This window comes from Typopeltis vanoorti, chromosome 14, assembly GCF_054136105.1.
Source record: "Typopeltis vanoorti isolate ZY-2024b chromosome 14, IOZ_Tvanoo_1.0, whole genome shotgun sequence".
Taxonomy (NCBI): Eukaryota; Metazoa; Arthropoda; class Arachnida; order Uropygi; family Thelyphonidae; genus Typopeltis; species Typopeltis vanoorti.
Genome location: NC_143562.1, coordinates 62,000,702 through 62,020,103, shown reverse-complemented (window position 1 = coordinate 62,020,103; position 19,402 = coordinate 62,000,702). Strand labels below are relative to the sequence as shown.

General features: G+C 33.8%; 1 protein-coding gene across 4 annotated transcripts in view; it reads left to right on the top strand.

Moving 5' to 3' along the window:
* Positions 1-590: 590 nt before the first annotated feature.
* Positions 591-19,402, top strand: part of LOC150099532 (rap guanine nucleotide exchange factor 6-like) — a 486,813-nt gene continuing 468,001 nt past the window's right edge. For all 4 annotated transcript variants that reach the window (XM_090404032.1, XM_090404034.1, XM_090404030.1 and 1 more), the window contains exons 1-2: positions 591-869; positions 5,850-5,977. In XM_090404032.1, the coding sequence (XP_090260158.1) occupies positions 780-869; positions 5,850-5,977 (218 nt within the window). In that variant the 5' untranslated portion in view covers positions 591-779. The remainder of the gene's footprint in view (positions 870-5,849; positions 5,978-19,402) is intronic.

Sequence of the window (19,402 nt, the reverse complement as noted above, 5' to 3'; positions counted from 1 at the left end):
TCAAGACATGGACAGGAAAGAGCAGTGCACAACTGCTCAGATTAGCACAAGAGCGCAGTTTGTTCGCCAAGATGGTCGCTGACCTTCGATAGAAGATAGCACAATAATAATAAGAAGTTGTTTTGTCATTAAATTTAAGGTTTTTTATATAATGTATAGTTGTAAGCAAGAACTAGACTGTACTGATCATTATTTTTTAAAGGTTTTCTAAAAGTATCAACATATTGATAAATATTTGTATGTAAATACAATAATATACTTTACATGTATACCACTTTTAACATATATATAAATATATGTTAAATACATATATTTATATGTATTTAACATATAAATACACACACACACGCACATATATATTTATTTATTTATATATAACATATATAATAGCACTACTTTAATTGATATTGATTTCTGTCCTCTCCTTTTTTTTTTTTTTTTTTTTTTTTTTTCAGATGAGCAAGTTATTGTGTGGTGTTGATGTAAAAAAAAACCTTACCAGAATGACAATTGGCAACATTTCAAGTCAACATGACTCCTGTTAACATTAGTGTACCCTATGATATATGCATTGGTGGTAGAAATAGTATTTCCTTGGCCATGGCATTGATTGCAGCCCCTGGATGATTAAAGTTAACCAGATATTATGAATGCAGCCTGAATAGCTATACTTCTTTATGTGTGTGCATCTGCATTATTGTGTATATATGTGGAGGTTTGGTGCTAGTTCTTTTTTATCTGTGCCTTAGAGGTGCAAAATCTTTCCAGCTGTAGTTCTCATGCATATCATCTTGCCAGTAATGGCAGGATATGGTGAGAAGGAATTTTTTGATTGCTTGAAGAAAGAGCCAGAAAATAGAGCAAATGAGGTAAGTTTTTTTTTTAATTGAAAATGTTTATTGTTGCTCTTATTATTAACATGTCTATTTTTGACATCTTGACTCATTGTGAAGGAGTTTTGCCTAATCCTTATATATGCCTGGTTTTGAACTGGTCTATTGGTAGTCTATATCTTGGAGAATTTTGGCCATTTATTTAGAAATCCTTCTGATAAAAGGAAAAATATCCTTCCGATATTTTTTTTGAGGTCTTTGAATTGAGATTGTGAACTGCTCTACTGTGGATGAGAATTCTTTTCTAGAATTTTAAATAAGTATTTAAAATTCATTACTTGTTTTGTTAGTTTTTTTTAGTTCTGACTTGTATCTGATTGTTTGCTTACTAATCACAAATGTTTTGATTTTTATTCTAACATATTGCCATATATAATATTTTATTATATAATAAAATATATTTTACTGAGATTCATGGTTATTTTGACATTCTTGAGAGTTCTAGTATAAAGACCTCATAATTCTAAGATAAACTATTAGTTCTACACTTCTGACTAATGTGTATCTTTTTTATACTTCTTTTGGAGACGTTTTAGATATAAGTTAAATGGCAAGATTCTCTTTACTGTATCAAAGCTAAAAGGAATCAAATCAATTTTTATTAAATCATTTTTCAACTGTTTTTTGTATCAAAGCTAACAGGAATTGAAATTAACAGTTGAAAATTTTTTAATAAAAATTGATTTGATTCCTTTAAGCTTTGATACAATAAACGTCTCTTGTCATTTAACTTATATCTAAAGCCTAATAATGAAAAAACAAATTTATAATTTCAAAATTATTTTTATTTTTCAACATAATCTCCCTTAAGACTAATACATTTATTCCAGCACCATTATCCCATCCCTGTAGTGGTTCTCGGTAACATCTGCAAAATACCCCTCTACAGCTGCAATCACCACTTGATTTGAAGAAAAACGCTGACCAGCCAGGAAGAGTTCTAGTTTTCAGAAGAGATAGAAGTCAGAGGGAGCCAAATCTGGGGAATAGGGTGGATGTTCCAACAATTTATAGTGCAGATCCCTTAATTTTCCCACTGCAAAACACTTTGGTAGGTAGGTGCATTGTCCTGATGAAAGGTGATTTTTTTCTTCTGCAAACCAGGTCTTTTATCATGAATTTTTTCATCTAGTTTGGTTAAAAGATCAGAATGATATTCCACAGTTATTGTTTTATCCTTTTCAAAATAATTAATAAACAAAATGCCTTTAGCATCCCAAAACACTGTTCATGACCTTTCCTGCTGATGGAACTGACGTTGTCTTCTTTGGCAACAAACTTTGGCTTCTGTCCACTGTTTTGACTGCTGTTTGGATTATTGTGTGTAATGCTGAATCCAAGTCTTATTCATAGTGATAAATCAATGCACAGAATCAGTTTTATTCTTGTTAAACTCCAAGCACTGTTCAGAGATTTTCATGCGAGTATGTTTTTGATTTGCTGTGAGTAAGCATAGCACCCATCTTGCACAAAGCTTTTTCATATGCAATTCTTCATGCAAAATATATCCTACACGTTCTTTTGAAATGCCTATAGTCTCAGCAATTTCATGCACTTTGACTTGCCGGTCCTTATACCGGCAAGTCAAATACCATACGTCCAAAAAGTGTTATTACACTTTTTGTACGTCCTTCACTTGGATTATCTTCAAGGCTGGTACGGCCTCTTTTAAACTCGGCAGCCCATTTCTTAATTGTCGAAAATGAAGGAGAAGAGTGCCCATAAACTTTTATGAACTTCGAATGAATTTCTTTTTGGCGTTAAACCTTCTTTTACAAAGAATTTTATAATCACACAATATTCAATTTTAGCCATTTCAATGTATATAGACAACACTTTTGCTTCAGTCAGCTGTATAAAACAAACTACTTGATAGAATGACTTGAAATTTCACATGGATGTTTATGACAGATGTGCTAACTTAGAAAAAAAATCTTGCCAATAGTGTTGTCATCTATGGTCGAGGCAGAGAACTTTTTGAGACCACCCTCATTTAACAAGGCATGCAAAACTAATAGAGAAGTGTAGAACAAATAGTCTGTCTTAAAATTGAGGTGTTTATACTGATCATCTCAAGAATATATTTTTTATCATATCCATTGAAAATAAAATACTTGTCTTTGTAAATTATCTTCTTTGTCTGTTTCCATTATTGTGTCATCTATATAATAGATCAGATTTACTATATTGTTTTCAATTTTTATTCTATCTAAACTATCTTTTAGTGCTGTTATTTCATCCATTATGCCAGTGTTTCCCAAAGCGTAGTACTTGTATCCCCAGGGTATTTGAGTGGTCTTTAGGGAGTAAGAGCATTTTTTTTTCCCATTTTGATTACTTTTTTTTTTTTACTGTTATATTTTTGCAGATAAGTGCAGATCTATTCTATAATTTATTTTTCAATAACTAAAAAATCAAAAGGAAGTTTTAAACAAAATGTGTCACTTATCATATGACCACCTTTAAAGCCGAATCTGGATGAATGGCACACTGCATGGTTTGAAAACTGTTTGCATTAAAAGTTTAAATTCAAATAGTTCAAACAACACAGTCAGAAATCTCTGCTAAATTGGAGGAATCATTCATATCTTAAATGGTCCTCAGTAATTATTTTACCATCCATGTGTGATCTATACATAGTTAATTGTGTTTGTTACAAGTTATGACAAATGTACAGAGTTTTCTGTACTTCTGAACCTCAAAGAACTAAACTGTCTTCTTGACATGGGGCCTCTCTCTATTGATAAAAATAACAAATATAGAACTGGATTTCACAAACTAATTTCTTTCTAATTAATTGGCACTGTATTCTTTTTCTTCCATCTGATATTTGTTTTTAGAAAACACTTTTTTTTATACTATTAACTATAATGAAGGATATTATTTATCTTCCTATATTATTATTATAGTAACTGCCATTGCATCAAAAGACTCATCATGGGATAGCCACCCAAACCAGCAACTTTTCTGTATTAATCTGGTAGAATCCCTTAACCAATTTGGTCTATTATATCTCCTCTTTTCTGCCTATCCACCAAACTCTGTAATCCACATTCCCTCAACTACTCTGCGTAACCAACACTTCAGAGTTTCAATATCACTTTGGTCATTCCTCTTTGGACTCTCTAGTGTTTCCACATCACAGTGAAAACTAGGAAACCAAATTTGAGCACAATAGTCCATGTGTGGTTGGACCAGTGCCTTATATAGAGGCCTCACTACTTATCTCTGCATATCAATGTACTTTTTATCATAGTAGTATGATGTGCAGTCTTTGCAACACTTGCATTGTGTCCCTTTAGTCTGCTCTCTATCATCACCTAAGATCCTGAATCTCATCCACTTCCTTATTTTATCAAATTCTTTATTTAGTCTCTTCTTGCTACTCTAATTCTCTTGCTTCTCTAATTTTCTAATTTTTCTTACTGTTTTGTATTTGTTGTGAAATGTTTCTAAATTTTCATGTTTCAAAAACAATTCAGTAAAATGTTCCTCCCAACAGTTTTTATTCACTTTTGGAAATCCGTAAATGGTAGATGATTTTCATAGCTTGAGTGAGACTACTATCCCCATTTATTAGATGCTTGAAGTGATGACCTAAAAAATTCCATGTTTGGCTTCTAGAGCAGGAGTCCCAGGTTATTTAGCCTGTGCTCAGAGTATTAAATATATCATAGATTAACCTTTTGTCAGTATGATTGATGTAAAGGGGTGGGGTATTGAGTGGCACAAATAACTGATAGTTTTCATTTTTAACTGTGAATATATTACTCTGCTTGTGGCTGCCTCCCATTGAAGTTTTTGATTTTAAATAGCATCTTAATAACATCACTCATGTTAACATTTCTATAGTTTTTCCTGTTAGTTCAGCTCTTCTGTACCCCCTCCTCCAAAAAAAAACCTTCTGCTCCCCTGAGAGGATGGAACACGTTCAAAGAATGAAAACAGAAATATTACCAAAACAAGATCTTTACTTCATCTCTCCTAATCTTCTGTATTAAGATCTCTAGCAAATTCAAATTTGTCTTATCTCTAGCTTTTGCTGATACAAACACATCATATCTGTTATCTTCCTTAAATTAATTAAATTATTATCCATCCAAAAATGTATTAACACAGACATAACATATTCTTTTCTACTTAAGACACTGTTCAGTGTGCCTGTATAACTCTGGAAATGATATTTGCTTCCATTGCACTAGACCACCAACGGAAAGACTTCTAAGTTTCTAGTTTTGATTCTAGTTCCACCAGAGGAACTTTTCAGGCCAGTTTTAGCAGGTGCCTGAGTTAGCCAATCTTTGACACTTGCAAGTAGGGTTTTTCTCTCCCAGAAACTTGGGTTTTTTTAATCTCGCAGCTTAATAAAATCAACCATGGAACTCGTGCAGTTTCAGACAATAATATATATATATATATAGGGTTAGGAATTGTGAGATTGTGACAGATGCATGCTGTACTCTCCTCTCTATTCATATGAAAATCATTGATAGCCTTCGTGAATCATTGCATCAGTTGCCTATGATGGCTAAAAGTGGAGATTGCTCACCAGTCTACAAGAGTTAAGGCTGAACATCCTCACCTACTCCCTTTGGGGAATATAATCTGTCCAATCTTAGAATATTGTTCTCACATATGAAGTGGTGTACTAAAAACTTGCCTAAAATTCTATTTAGAAGGCAATCCAGTTAACAGATAACATCCTCCCTCTCTCTCTCGTTCTCTCAGGTTCATTTCAATTGTAAGTATTAAAGCGAACCTGATGATACTTATGAAAAGGTATAAAATACAAATATTCTGTTTGTATTTTATACCTTTAGGTTAATGTGAGCCTCTTGTAGTGAATACTTAACCCCACTAAAATGCCAAAATAGTTGTCTGTGTTAAGGATAATCATAGCTATAATAATTGTTTCTGTATTAGAATATTAATTTACTTTTCAAATATTTTTTTCAGGATTTACAGATAATTTATTCATACCTTCATGGGCTAGAAGCCTTATCATCTTTACGCGAGGCTTCTCTACGTGCACTTTGTAAAAGTGTTAGATATGAATTCCATGAAGCAAATGATATTCTTTATTGGTAAGTAATTTTTTATGGTTTGGTTTCTTACTCCTTGTTATCCATAACACTAATTGCATAAAGGAATAAATAATTGGAGAAATTCTTATTTGTGCATCTGCATTTGCTCTCAAACATATTTATTCTCTACTTGTTCAATGAAACAAGAAATGAGCTTTTTGTACTGTTCAATGAAAATGATGCTCTTCTATACCCAAAGTTACTTATTCTGAATGCAGAACTTATATGACATCATGACATAAGTTTCAGTTTCTCTACAGTTGATAACCAAATGTTTGTTATATTAATATGTTGATTAGACATTCTGTTCATCAGTATCATTAGGTCACAGACTTTGGAATTTCTAGAATTGAAATTTCAGAGGAAATGTAAACTGACAATTTAATCACTAGCTTATATATTGTGGGCATTTCATCAGTAATTATATGAATATCGGTATATATGTATGAATATGAACCAATGAAACATGTATGAAGAATAAAGACAATTGGTTCCTGATTTGTTCATTCACTATTCTGCCATAGGTTATCCACATAGCTGTTGTGTGGATAACCTATGGAAGCTGATTCGTAACCGTTCAAACTTCCATCTTGATCTTTTGGGTTCACTTGTAGCTTATATTAGTGAGTACCTAATATAGTCCTATACTCTTTGAACCAAATAAACTAGTTGGTAGCTGTTTTTTTCACACCCACACAAGATCCTGCAAACTCCTGAATTGGATACCCTGTTGGTTTTTTTAGTGGACATATTAGCAATTTTTGCAGTTTTCAAATAGTTGCTTATAATTGTTTACAGAGGAGGATTCTTAGCATCGCTGTTGCTTTTGAGTTGTTTCCAATACTAATCTCTACTTCTAGGATTCTGCTTTTGGTTGAATTGACATGTTTTTGAAAATCAAACCTTTGAAATCACTTTGATTTGTAGTAGCAGTATTGATCACACTCAGTACTCATTTTATAGTTTTAGTAATTATAAGTTTTAATGTGATTATAAAATTAAAATTGTTTCAGATGAGTTTACTATTAGTCCACATTATGTGAACTAATAGTAAACTCATCTGAAACATTGTTGTTTCACCTGCAATTTATTTACAGTGAAAAATTGTCTGTAAATAAATTTGTGATAAACCTCACAGAGAAACATTGACAATGTAAAACAACCTACGTTCGGGTTGTTTCTAGACATTAATAAGTATACCAAGAAGTTAAATGCTGCCATAGGCTCCATGCCCCAGCTGTCAAATACTGCAATACTACATAATTCCATGAATAAATTATACATGACAAAAATTTAGCCTTGAAACAAGGTAGTTGGCAGAGTGAATGGCATCTGCTTTCCAGCTAATAGGGTGTGGGTTCAAATTCCACTGTTGACATAGATAGATGCTTTCAAATGTCTGCAGGTGGGAGAAGAGTTTTATTGGCATTTAGGGAGACCACCATCCTACTAAAGTATCTTGGGGAAAAAAATCCCATTTTGGCATCTATAGATGGGAGTGAAAAAAAAATTCCATTTTAAACTTTGTAAGATTATATATCTATTACCCTCAAGGGTAATATATATATATATTACCCTCAAGGGGCATACAGATTACAGCATACTATGATTGCATAGTATCCTGAATGTTTATCTCCTATCAACATTCTTGCTCTAAATTAGTCTGTTACTTGTCAGCACTCAATGTTGTCATATCTAATATTTTAGTCTTTTAGGTCTTCCTCTGAGATTTTTCATGCTTAGACCTTAGCATCAAACACCTGTTTAGCTGACTTTTCCTCTACCATTCTGTTTGTGACCATACCACCTTAGATTAACTCTGCTTACACATTTTTGAATGCATAGAATGCCATGTTCCTTCCTAATATCTTCATTTTTTAATAATTCTGCCATTGATGCTATTTGTTCACTCCTTTAATTTTTTTCAGAACACTCATATATATGGTCTCAAGTCTTTGATCAAGTTCTTTATTTCTAACCCAGCTCTAAGATCCATAACTTAAAACAGGTTTGAACATTTGTATACTGTTAGTTTAGTGTTTTGGCCAATTTCTCTCTTGTTTCATATAAATTTATCCCCCTCCCCATATTGGCATTGCTTATTCTGCTGTCTGTTTCCTTATTTAATTTGTTTTTATCACTAAAAACAGTGCCTAATTAGCTGAAATGTTTTACTTGTTCTATAAGTTCACCATTGAGAATGCAACTGAAGTTTTTTTTTTTTTTTTTCTTTCATAGGTTTTGGTCCTATTATTGCTGATTCTTATGCCAAATTTATTACAGCTGTTATTCAATAGTTAGAAAATCCTGGGGACTTGCACTGGGTGTGTTTAGGAGTATATCATCTGTGTGTAAAGCACAAAGTTAAGTTTATCATCTTAAATTCTAATATCACATTAATGCCACTTGCTTTCATAATGCAATCCGTATAGATGATGAATAAGAGTAGAGACAATGTACATTCTTTTCTTACCCCTGATTTTATAGCAAACCGTTTTTCTGTATACAATCAAATTTAGTTACTATCAAATGCTCTGATGATAGGACCAAATCCAGAACTCTTGATCCTGTGTTCTTTCTACACGTTGCCTGAGACATTGTCCCTGAAGAATTCCAAAAATTTCATTCTCGTACTACTGTATGTTGTTTCATCTGCCTAATTTATATGCAATAGTTAAAATTTCCCGTAACGATCGCTTGCTTTGCACCAGAATCCTCTGTATAAGTATTTCCTACTCATCATCCTCTGTTGTGTTCTGGCATATAGCAATATCTCACGAAATAAATTATCACCATTTCATGCTAAATTCTCTACCCAGAGAGGACACAACTCGTTACTTATTCTAAGTAGCACTCCATCACCCTTTACCCTTCCTATCCTGCTAAAATATGCTCTACTCTTTTTCTTCTATTCCTGTCAGGACATGTCAGTCAGATTTCACTGACTAATAATCTTTGAATGGGATGGATGGAGCTTCCATAGCTCATTCAGTATAGACGAAGACCTTTTGGTCAGAAAGACCCTTGTTCGATTCCCGTCAGTGATATGAGGAACCCCTGGTCTCTTTTGACTAAAGGTGAGTTAACTAATCTCATACAGAGGTGGAGGGGTCCCTCTCTCCCCACTGTATTATTATTAATACAGTGGGGAGGGAGTTACTCAGGTTTTTCATCCCTCAAAACAGGCAAACCAGTCCCGTGAACACACACACGCACACGGCTACAGTCATAAAATATACTATGGCAAGGAAGGCAACAGGAAACAACCTTTCTCATAATCATCTCCCTAGTATGGTAGCATATGGCTACCCCCACAAGCCATATGGCTGAGAGAATAGGATAGGATGGCTTGAGGCTATTGGTGCCACAAATTCATTCCCTTTATTCCTGATATTCATGCCATTTGTATAAAGAAATAAGCATAGCATTTAGAAATCATTCATCCAGTCTTGCAGCACATTAGACTTTTACTACATCAACAATTACTTACATACTATATGAAACGATTATTAGAGGCAGTCACTGGGTTATGGACAAGATACGTTCCTGAGAATGTCTTTAGGTCAGATTTGTATGTAACTTGGATCCCTGATGAACAGTGCATGTATGGTAAAAATAATATAATGGCTCATATGTGGCAATAACAATACAGTGTAGTACTGTAATAAGGTACAGAAACTACTATTGTGCTCTTTCTTTCAATTCAAACAAACTCATACAAAAAAGTTTAGATAGGAGAAATTTCAAAAAAGAATATTAAACTTTAACACTCACCTGTGTTGCATCAATATCTTGCTTACTGGAAAGGGCATTTTTGAGGCAAGAAGGTAGGCTAGCATTAATTGGAAAATGATGATGGAAATGGTGCTGGAGAATCAGGATTTGATTCTGTTGCTGGAGGAGGGGGAACTTATCACAGAATCTTCTGTGAAGCTATGAAAATAATCACAGAATTGAGGTCACAGTTTGTTCCATTCCTTTCATTGTTGATTGCTTCACTTCCTCCCAAGAATCAGCAATGTTTTTGATGGATAAAAAAAGTTAAGACGAAAATGATGCTGTGCATAAGCAACCGTATAAACAATGAGACTAGCCACTAGCATAAAGGTGCTGTGCCAACAAACCTCTTATGCCATGTGGGTTTGTTTTATATGCATGGAAGAAACTAGTTTCCGAATTATTAATTTAATTATTTAAATGGGGAACTAAAATTCCTCTTTTCCGATACCTTCCTAGATAATAATTGTAGCTTTCTTACAATCAGAAGGTCCTCCATCCTTTTTTCTAAAAATGGAATATATAGACAAATCATTACTCCAGTTAGATATTCATTTCAAATTGCTATGTCTTTGTTCTCTAAAAGACCCATAGGATTTTTTTTATTTCAAACAGGTGGTTGTAAACTATTAGGATTTTGGTAGCTGCAATGCTTTGGTCAGACTGGCAGAACAGTTGACATTAATTATTAAACTACTAAGGTTCTATAAAGAACCACCACAACAAAGTATAGAGTACAAAGTTAAAGGTTATCTATCCTAAGTGCATAAACAGTATTTTGCCCTGGGTGCATAATTATCAATAAGAAAGTCATTTCAAAACTTCTGCACACTTTGCTGCTGTTGTTAAACTAAACATTTAATTATTAACATGCATTTCTTCAACATATGCATTCTGTCTTACCACTGTTGTTCACATTTAGTTAAGTCATATAATCCTTTGTGCAAATATTTTTGTTGATTTACAAGATTATTTCTCCATTTTGAAATATTTCACAGAATGAAAACACCAGAGAAAACAGGTATGTTTCATTGGATATGATCTCACAAAAATTTATGTGAAAGTAGAAACCATTACATCATTCTGCTGACCATATATGCATAGTATGCAGGATTTTTGAAATTATATTTGTACATAGTTTTTATTTCACCCACAAAGGTTGTAAGCCTGTCTTACATTAGTGTAGTGGATGCAAATACAATCAGATAATATACAGAATACAACACTTAAGTCAGAAATAAATTCTGCTCATATTAAATAATTCTATCTAGTTTCAAGACCATTTTCAGTGTATACATTTAGACAAAATAAAATAATAACAGCTGAAAATTGAATGCATGTCATACAAATATTAAATACAGGAGGAGATCTTAAATTATAATTATTAGAATTCAAAAAAAAAGACAAATAATCAAATAATAAATTTAACAGTCATGAGGTATATTTGTCAGGATAACTTATCACAATTGGAAAAGTTTTATTAAATAGTCATTTCTGCTTAGGTTTTGGTGACGAGTACCATATTAAATTTAATTTATTGTTCTTCCTCCTTGAGACAAATGTAGAAGTGAAATTTTGGCTTTGTCATCTCTCAGGAATAACAACATAATTATAATGAGAGCTAATGAAGAGCATACTGTTATCATTCAGGATGAAAGCACTTCCTTCAGAAAGCTTAACATTTTATTATGCAATCATTCTACATATTGATGCATCTCTGGAGACACTACACAATCATAAATAAGTGAACTATCAAGTTCACTAGAACTTAGTAACTGTATGGTTTTCTTAACATTTATAAAGGAAATGTTCCTTTGAGACCTATTATAAATTCTCTGGCTATACAAGTTACAAATTTTTAAACATCTGTAAAAAGTTCTGTCCTTGTGTATTGAAAATGTTCTAATATTTGTTAAATGCAGAAGATATCCAGAAAAAGATTTGTGGAATTATATTACTACTGACAAAGGAATCATGAAACATGAGAATTGAAAATTTTAATGTAATATATAGTGGAGGTGACAGACCAAAGAGCACAAGCAGGTGTCATGGTTTGGATTCATAATTCCCTTTCAAAATTTCTCTTTCAGAACATTTAAAATATTATAAATTATGGAATGATCAAATAATAAAGCTAGAATAAAAATAGATAGAGGTTATTTAACAATAATTGGCTTATATACCCCAGAAGAAGGAAGAGAAGATGATAATATTGAATTTTATAATCAGTTACAAAAATATATAATAAAATAAATAAAAATTATTATGCAGGAGACTTAAATGCAAGAATTGGAAACATGAAAATTAATAATAATATAAGAATATATGGAGAACATACTCTAAACAGAATGGTAAAAAATTGATCAACTTTGTAGTTTATAATAACCTTAAAATAATGAATTCTTTCTGTAACATAAAGACATACATAAATATACTTAGGCAGCAAGAGAATGGAAATCAATATTAGATTACTTTATCTTAAATGAAAAGACATCAAAGTTCTCTTTAGATGTTAGTTCACAGAGAATATGAAATAAGTGGTGACCACTTCCTCGTTAAAATAAAATTAAGATTACCACCTGAATGGTTACAAATAACGAGCAAAGAAAATTTAAAACATTTGTTTATAAAACTAGATTATTAAATGACACAAATATACAGTGGCTTTATGAACAAAGAATTAACCAATGTTTAGATAAAATAAAACAAAATGAAGACATAGAAATAGAATGGCTTAATATAAAAACAATACTAAATACAACAGTAAATGAAAGCTTAGGAAAGACCAAAAAATTCAAAAAAAAAAAAAAAACTGAAGATGTGGAATGATGCAATCAAAGAAATAATCAAAAATAAAAAATCTTTACTGCTTAATCATAAATGATTAAGCAGTAAAAGATTAGAAGATGAAATAGAATATAAAAGAATAAGAAGAGCCATAGCTAAAAGAGAAGTCAGAAAAAGACATGGAGAATATTAAAATTAGTTTAATCCTTTATCCAAGTGTGAGCAAACAAAGTTTGCGCCTGAAAGTATCTTCAGGACTGGGGTAAGGTGGTACAACACCAGGGAAACTCGTTGCAAAGGTGGAGCAAGATACCAACACTCCTATCTCAGTATCTCCTATAATGCAAAACACATCTCCTTGCGGATATGTCTAATGTTATGCATTAAGGGAAGGGCCACTACCCAGACTAGTTTCGACCTTTATTGAGGTCTCTTCAGTGGGAGCCACTTTCAACATCTTTCTCTAAATCCAGAGTAATTTATTAAAAAAGGGTGGCACACCATTTGGCAACTCCTATAGGTAGAGATGACCTGCTAATGCTTCTGCCTGGTATCTCCACTTGGGCCTGGCTCCCGCTGAAGAGACCTCAATAAAGGTCGAAACTAGTCTGGGTAGTGGCCCTTCCCTTAATGCATAAAATTAGACATACCTGCAAGGAGATGTGTTTTGCAATATAGGAGATACTGAGATAGGAGTGTTGGTATCTAGCTCCACCTTTGCAACGAGTTGCCCTGGTGTTGTATCACCTTACCTCAGTCCTGAAGATACTTTCAGGCGCAACCTTTGTTTGCGCACACTTGGATAAAGGATTAAACTAATTTTATTATACTCTAACCAAGTGAAAAATAAACTTTCAAAGACATGGAGAATCATGGAACAGATTTATTTCTAATTTAGAACATGATTTATATAAAATAAGATCAATGTATATATGATTTTGAAACATTTAAGTACAGATACTAAAGAAAGCATAAAATTAAACTGCAGATTGAAATTAGAAGAATTTCTATACAGAATTGTAGACAAATATTTTAAAGATAACTGGCAAACATTTAATGAGAATGAAACGAAAATAACTAAAGAAGTATTAGAAATCAGCCTGAAAAAAAACAAAAACATGAAATGGAAAATCACCTGGAGAAGATAAGTTAGGTTGAATTATATAAATTATATAACTTTGAACATTATTTATATAATTATATAAAGAAAGAATTCTTTTTAAATAAAATGTATTAAATAAGTAATCCACTAATAGAATGGAAAGAAGCAATAGCAATCTTTAAAAAAGGTAGTAGAGATGACCCTAAAAATTATAGAGGTATAATTCTAAATTCCTCTTATGAAATATATAGCAGAATTTTAAATAAAATATTCTGAAGGCTTTATTTTAGAAGTACAAAATGGATTTAGAAAAGGATGATCATGTATAGACCTGGTCTTTTGCCTTAATAGAGAAAGGAGGATACAATTTAGAAAAGGATGATCATGTATAGACCTGGTCTTTTGCCTTAATAGAGAAAAGAGAATACAATTTAGAGACACATATTATTGACTTTGAAAAAGCATTTGATAAAGTTAAAAGAAGTATTTTACTTAACATATTAAAAGAAAGATCAATACCAAATAATATTCTAAAGGCTGTCATAAGTATATATGAAAATAATCAAATACAAATAAGATTAAATTATGAACTATCATGTACAAAGAGAGAAATCAAGGAGTCTGACAGGGATGTCCCCTTTTAGCCACTCTTTTTAACATTTATCTAAATGAAATAATAAAATGGAATAAAAATTTCCATCAAGGTATTCAACTTCTTTCTCCTACTGTGAACTTAACCTTCTCTTTTTTACTGATGATCAAATAATAATTGCAAATTCTGAAGATAACTTACAGAAAGATATTTTAAATTTAAATGAAATAGCCAAAGATTATGGAATGATAATATCAACAGAAAAATCAAAAACGATGGTCTTTAAAGGACAGCATCCAAATAAGAACTAAAATAATAATAGATAAGAAATGGAAAATCACACATAATAATAATAAGATTTTAGAACAGGTGAATTCATTTAACTACCTAGGTTCATGAAAAAGATATAAACCTAAAAATTGTGAAATATTTAAAAATAACAGGTGTAATTAACTCTATATTTAAACCTAACCTATTTCAAAAACAAACCAGACTAAAAGTATACAATACATTAGCCCCACCAGTCCTATTGCATGAAAGTGAAATCTGGACAATAAAACAAAAAAGAAAAAAGACATACAATGATTAATAACAGCTGAACCATTTTAACAAAAACTGCAAAGTATACTCTATTCGATCACAAAAGAAATGAAGAAATTATGAAAGAATTAAACCAGAATCAGTAATAGAAAAAATTAAAAAATATAAACATAAATGGATGGAAGATGTTGAAAGAATGAAAACAGAATACCAAAACAAGCCTTAAATTACAAACCACTAGGAAAAAGGAAATCAGGACGTCCTCTAAACAGATTCAACGATGACTTCTAATGCTGGAACAGGCCGCTCTAGACCTAAATCCCTAAGAGCATGATAATGATTTTACTACTGACAACTAGTTTTTATGTTTGTTTTTTTTTTTAATATTTTCTAAATATCCCTCTTTCAAATATGTTAGTTATTACCGAACAGTTTTCCTCCAGATAATGAAAATTTTTTGACTTTACTCGAAACAACGAATTCCTTTGCTAACAAAATAAATTGAAGGAACTGCAATTAGTTTATCTATCTCTTCCACTTAACCAAGTCTTATATGGAATATTTAGAACAGCATATACCTTCTGCCCCTAGTTCCTTCTGTATGGGTTCAGTATGTCAGTACTGAATTTACTCACCTTAGTCCATAACTAAGGCAGCTACTACATTGTCTCCAATTGGGGAAAGTGATCTTGTGGTCTTGATTTGGAAGGAGTGGAAATTCCAGTTAAGAAGGGGTATATGTGAAACTATAAGGCAGGTGATTATGATACACTTAGTAGGCAGCCTGAAGCACTACCATAGCATAAAAATTTGCAGGGGAAGGATGTTCACAGTGCATGGGATAGTCAAGGGATATCTGAAGAAAGCAATATCACACTGTATACCCAAGTCAAGAGGGAAAGTTTGGTAGGAGTTAAATGGATGAGTAGTAACATTAAGCATGAGCTGCAAAAAATTAAAATGTTGTGGAGGGTGTGACAATTAACTCATGAACAGTATAAAGATCAGGCAAGAAAAGTGACCAGCATGGTAAGGAAGGCAAAATCAGATTTATGAAAAAAAAAAAAAAAGAGGAGTGACAGATGGGAGTGTAACTAAATTGTACTTACCGGGTGCGAAATTTAAGGATGTAAGTGAGAGTATTAGAGTGCAAACACAGAGGGTTAAAGAATTAATAGTTGTGGCGGGTATGAATGAATTGAAAGGTGATAAATTTTTTATGAGAGAGGACTTGAAAGTATTGTTAAAGGTAGCGAAAGTAAAGAGTGACAGAGTTAGAATGGTGAGTCTGTTGCCCGGTATGACAGAGAGGAGTTTAGAAGGAGGGCCATAATCACAAATGACATTATGCGCAGGTTATGCAGACAGTGTGGTGTGGAATGAGTTTGATGGGCGAAAGGACTTATACAAGATGGATGGCCAGCATTTGAATGGAATTGGTGTCCGGAGACTGGAAAAAGTGTTGCTGAATGAAGTGAAAATGGATGTGCAGAACCAGGGAAACTAGAATTACCAAGGAGGGGGGGGGGGAAGTGGATATGCGGACATCAGTGAGACAGTTGAGTGTAAGAATGTATATAATGTACCCGAGCCAGCACTAAGGACAAAAAATGGGAATGGGACATTTAGAATAATGCATCAAGATAGGGGTGGGACAAAGGGATCACTGCATTTCATGTATACTAATGCCAGGAGTATTAGGAACAAGAAGGAAGAATTTTTGGCCTTGATTGGCTCTTCCTGGCCACAGGTTATTGGCATTAGTGAAACATGGCTGACGGAAGATGATATAGTTAGTGGGATAGAATTTGTAGGTTATAGTGTGTTTAGGAAGGAAGAGAGAATAAAATGGGGGGAGGGGTGTTATTGATGATAGCTGATGAACTGCAGCCAAGGAGAATTGAAGTTGTATCGCAGGATAGTGAAAGGAGCTCATTTGAGGCTATTTGGTGTGAGATTGAGACTGGCAAAATAAAATATACAGTTGGGTGCTGCTATAGACTAGGTGATGGAATAGATGGTGGAGATAGTATGCATAAACAAATTGATGAAATGAGTGGAAGGAGGGTAATTATTATGGGGGATTTCAACTATGGTAACATTGATTGGAAGGAGGAGAGGACACATGTGAAGAAGGAAATGGATTTTATTCAATTAAGGGATAACTATCTGAGACAGCATGTAATTCAAAATACTAGGGGTGTGAGAGTGCTTGATCTGGTAATAGCATCTGAGAATTTGACTGTAATGAATAAGACCATGTTGCCACCTATTGGTGAGAGTGATCATAAGGTCTGGGAGGTGGCTAAAGGTGTGGAATTTTCAATTAAGATGGTGTATGTGGAATTACCATGCTAGCAAGTATGACAAGCTTAGGAGATTGCTTGGATCAGTGCCATGGCATGTACAACTGCAAGAGCTGGACATCGATAGAGCATGGGAAGTGGTCAAGGAGCATTTACAGGAGGTTATGGCTGATTGTATACCTAGGGCCCGAATAGTAAAACAAGTAGGGGTTAAATGGATGAATAACACCATTAAGCTTGAGCTGCAAAAAAATGAAACAACTATGGAGGGAATTTAAAGAAAGGGGTGACCTGCAGCACACAAACAGTGTAAAGTGCAGGCCAGAAGGGTAATGAGTGTGGTAAAAAAAGCAAAAGTGGATTATGAAAGGAAACTAGCCATGCAAGCAAAAGAGAATCCCAAACAGTTCTTTCAATATGCTGCAAGCAAGAAAAAAACTGTACACAGCAAAATGATTTTAAGGAATGACGATGGTAAGGAGGTCACTGAATCAGTTGATATAGTGGAGTTACTGAGCACGCACTTTGCAAAAGTATATCATCCAGGTGGTGACATTGAAATAATGAAGGAACCATTAGTTTATACGGGAATTGTGATGAATGAAGTGGAGGTGAATAGTCTATTACAGAACCTTAATGTGAATACAGGGTGTTCGGGATAAATTTGACAGTTTCGTAAGGAAAAAGAAAATCTTCTTTGTATCTATTAAATTTAATGAATTGACAAAAAAACATTACAGGCAGAGTTAATTACAATACTATCAACAAGATTTACTCAAAATAACCACCATTAGCATCGATCACAGCTTCAATTCTGCTTCGGAACCTCGAACAAGCTGATGCTACAGTCTCCCTGGGAAGGGCCGCAAAAACTGTTTTAATTTTATCCATTAACTGGGCTTTTGTATTACTGGAAGTGCGATTGGTGTCTTTTTCAACTGCGCCCCATACAAAATAATCCATGGGGTTAAGGTCTGGGGAGTTTGGAGGCCAAACATTTGGACTGGTGAAGTCGTAGAAATTTTCAGACAACCATTTTTGACTTTTCCCAGAGGTGTGGCAAGGGGCCGAATCCTGCTGCCATACATACGGCCTACCATTGGCTACCCTTGTTATCCAGGGCTTGACTACAGTTAGCAACTCCACGAACAAAGCCGGAATTCCAATGCCAGGGTTCTTCAACACCTGTTCCTGCAGATTTGCGAGGAATTCTGCTGTACGAACGCAATCAGATTGTCTGCTAGGGATCTTTCTTCTTGCTACATCCTCGTAGTCACCATTGCAAGTCTCTAGTTCATGCCTGATTGTTTTTACTGTATTCAGGGAGCATTGGGCAGCAGTCGTAATATCCTTATTTTGATGGCGGGCACGAATCATCATGATACAAGTTATTTTCTTCCATGATTCAGGTGGGTTCCAGCTATCCATCCTTTCTGACATCTTGTATATGAATGAAGAAGGGTCCAAACTTTTAAATGAAGAGAAGTGTGTGTTAATGCATGTAACTTACGGAAAAATATAATTAATTATAAATATGTCAAATTTATCCCGAACACCCTGTACATCTGTGGGATTGGATGGTATACCAGCACGGGTCTTACATGAAGCGGCTAAGGAATTATCAGTGCCCTTGACCATGTTGTTTAATCCGAGTCTCGGGTGTGGTTTAGTCCCGAAGGTGTGGAAAGAGGGGGAAAATAGTTTCACTGCATAAAGGAGGATCCAAGACTACGGTTGCAAATTGCCAACTGATCAGCATATCAGGAGTCGTTGTCAAGGTCTTGGAGAAAGTAGTCAAGGGAAAAATACAGGAATGGATTGATGAAAATGAGATACTGTACAGGGGACAGCATGGCTTTGTGAAGGGTAGATCATGCCTCAGTAACTTGCTCAAGTTTTATAACAAGGTGATGGCTGAACTGGATAAGGGTAATGGGTTTACAGTGATACTGCTGAACCTGGCAAAGGCGTTTGACAGGATACCACATGGAATTCTAATCCGTAAACTACAACATATGGGAATGGATAGGTGGGTGGTTGATGGAGAGATATCAAAGAGCAGTTTATTCAGGAGTAGAGTCCAAAAGACGGCCTGTGACTAGTGGTGTGCCGCAGGGTTCTGTTCTTGGACCACTGCTGTTTAATCTGTTCATTAACGATATAGGGAAGGATCTAAGTGGAACAATTCATTTGTTCGCTGATGATGCAAAGTTGGGTAGGGCGATAGTGAATGCAGAAGATGTCAAAATCTTGCAAGATGACTTGGATAGATTGGAGTTCTGGTCTAAGGAGAATGGATGTCAATTTAATGTGGCAAAATG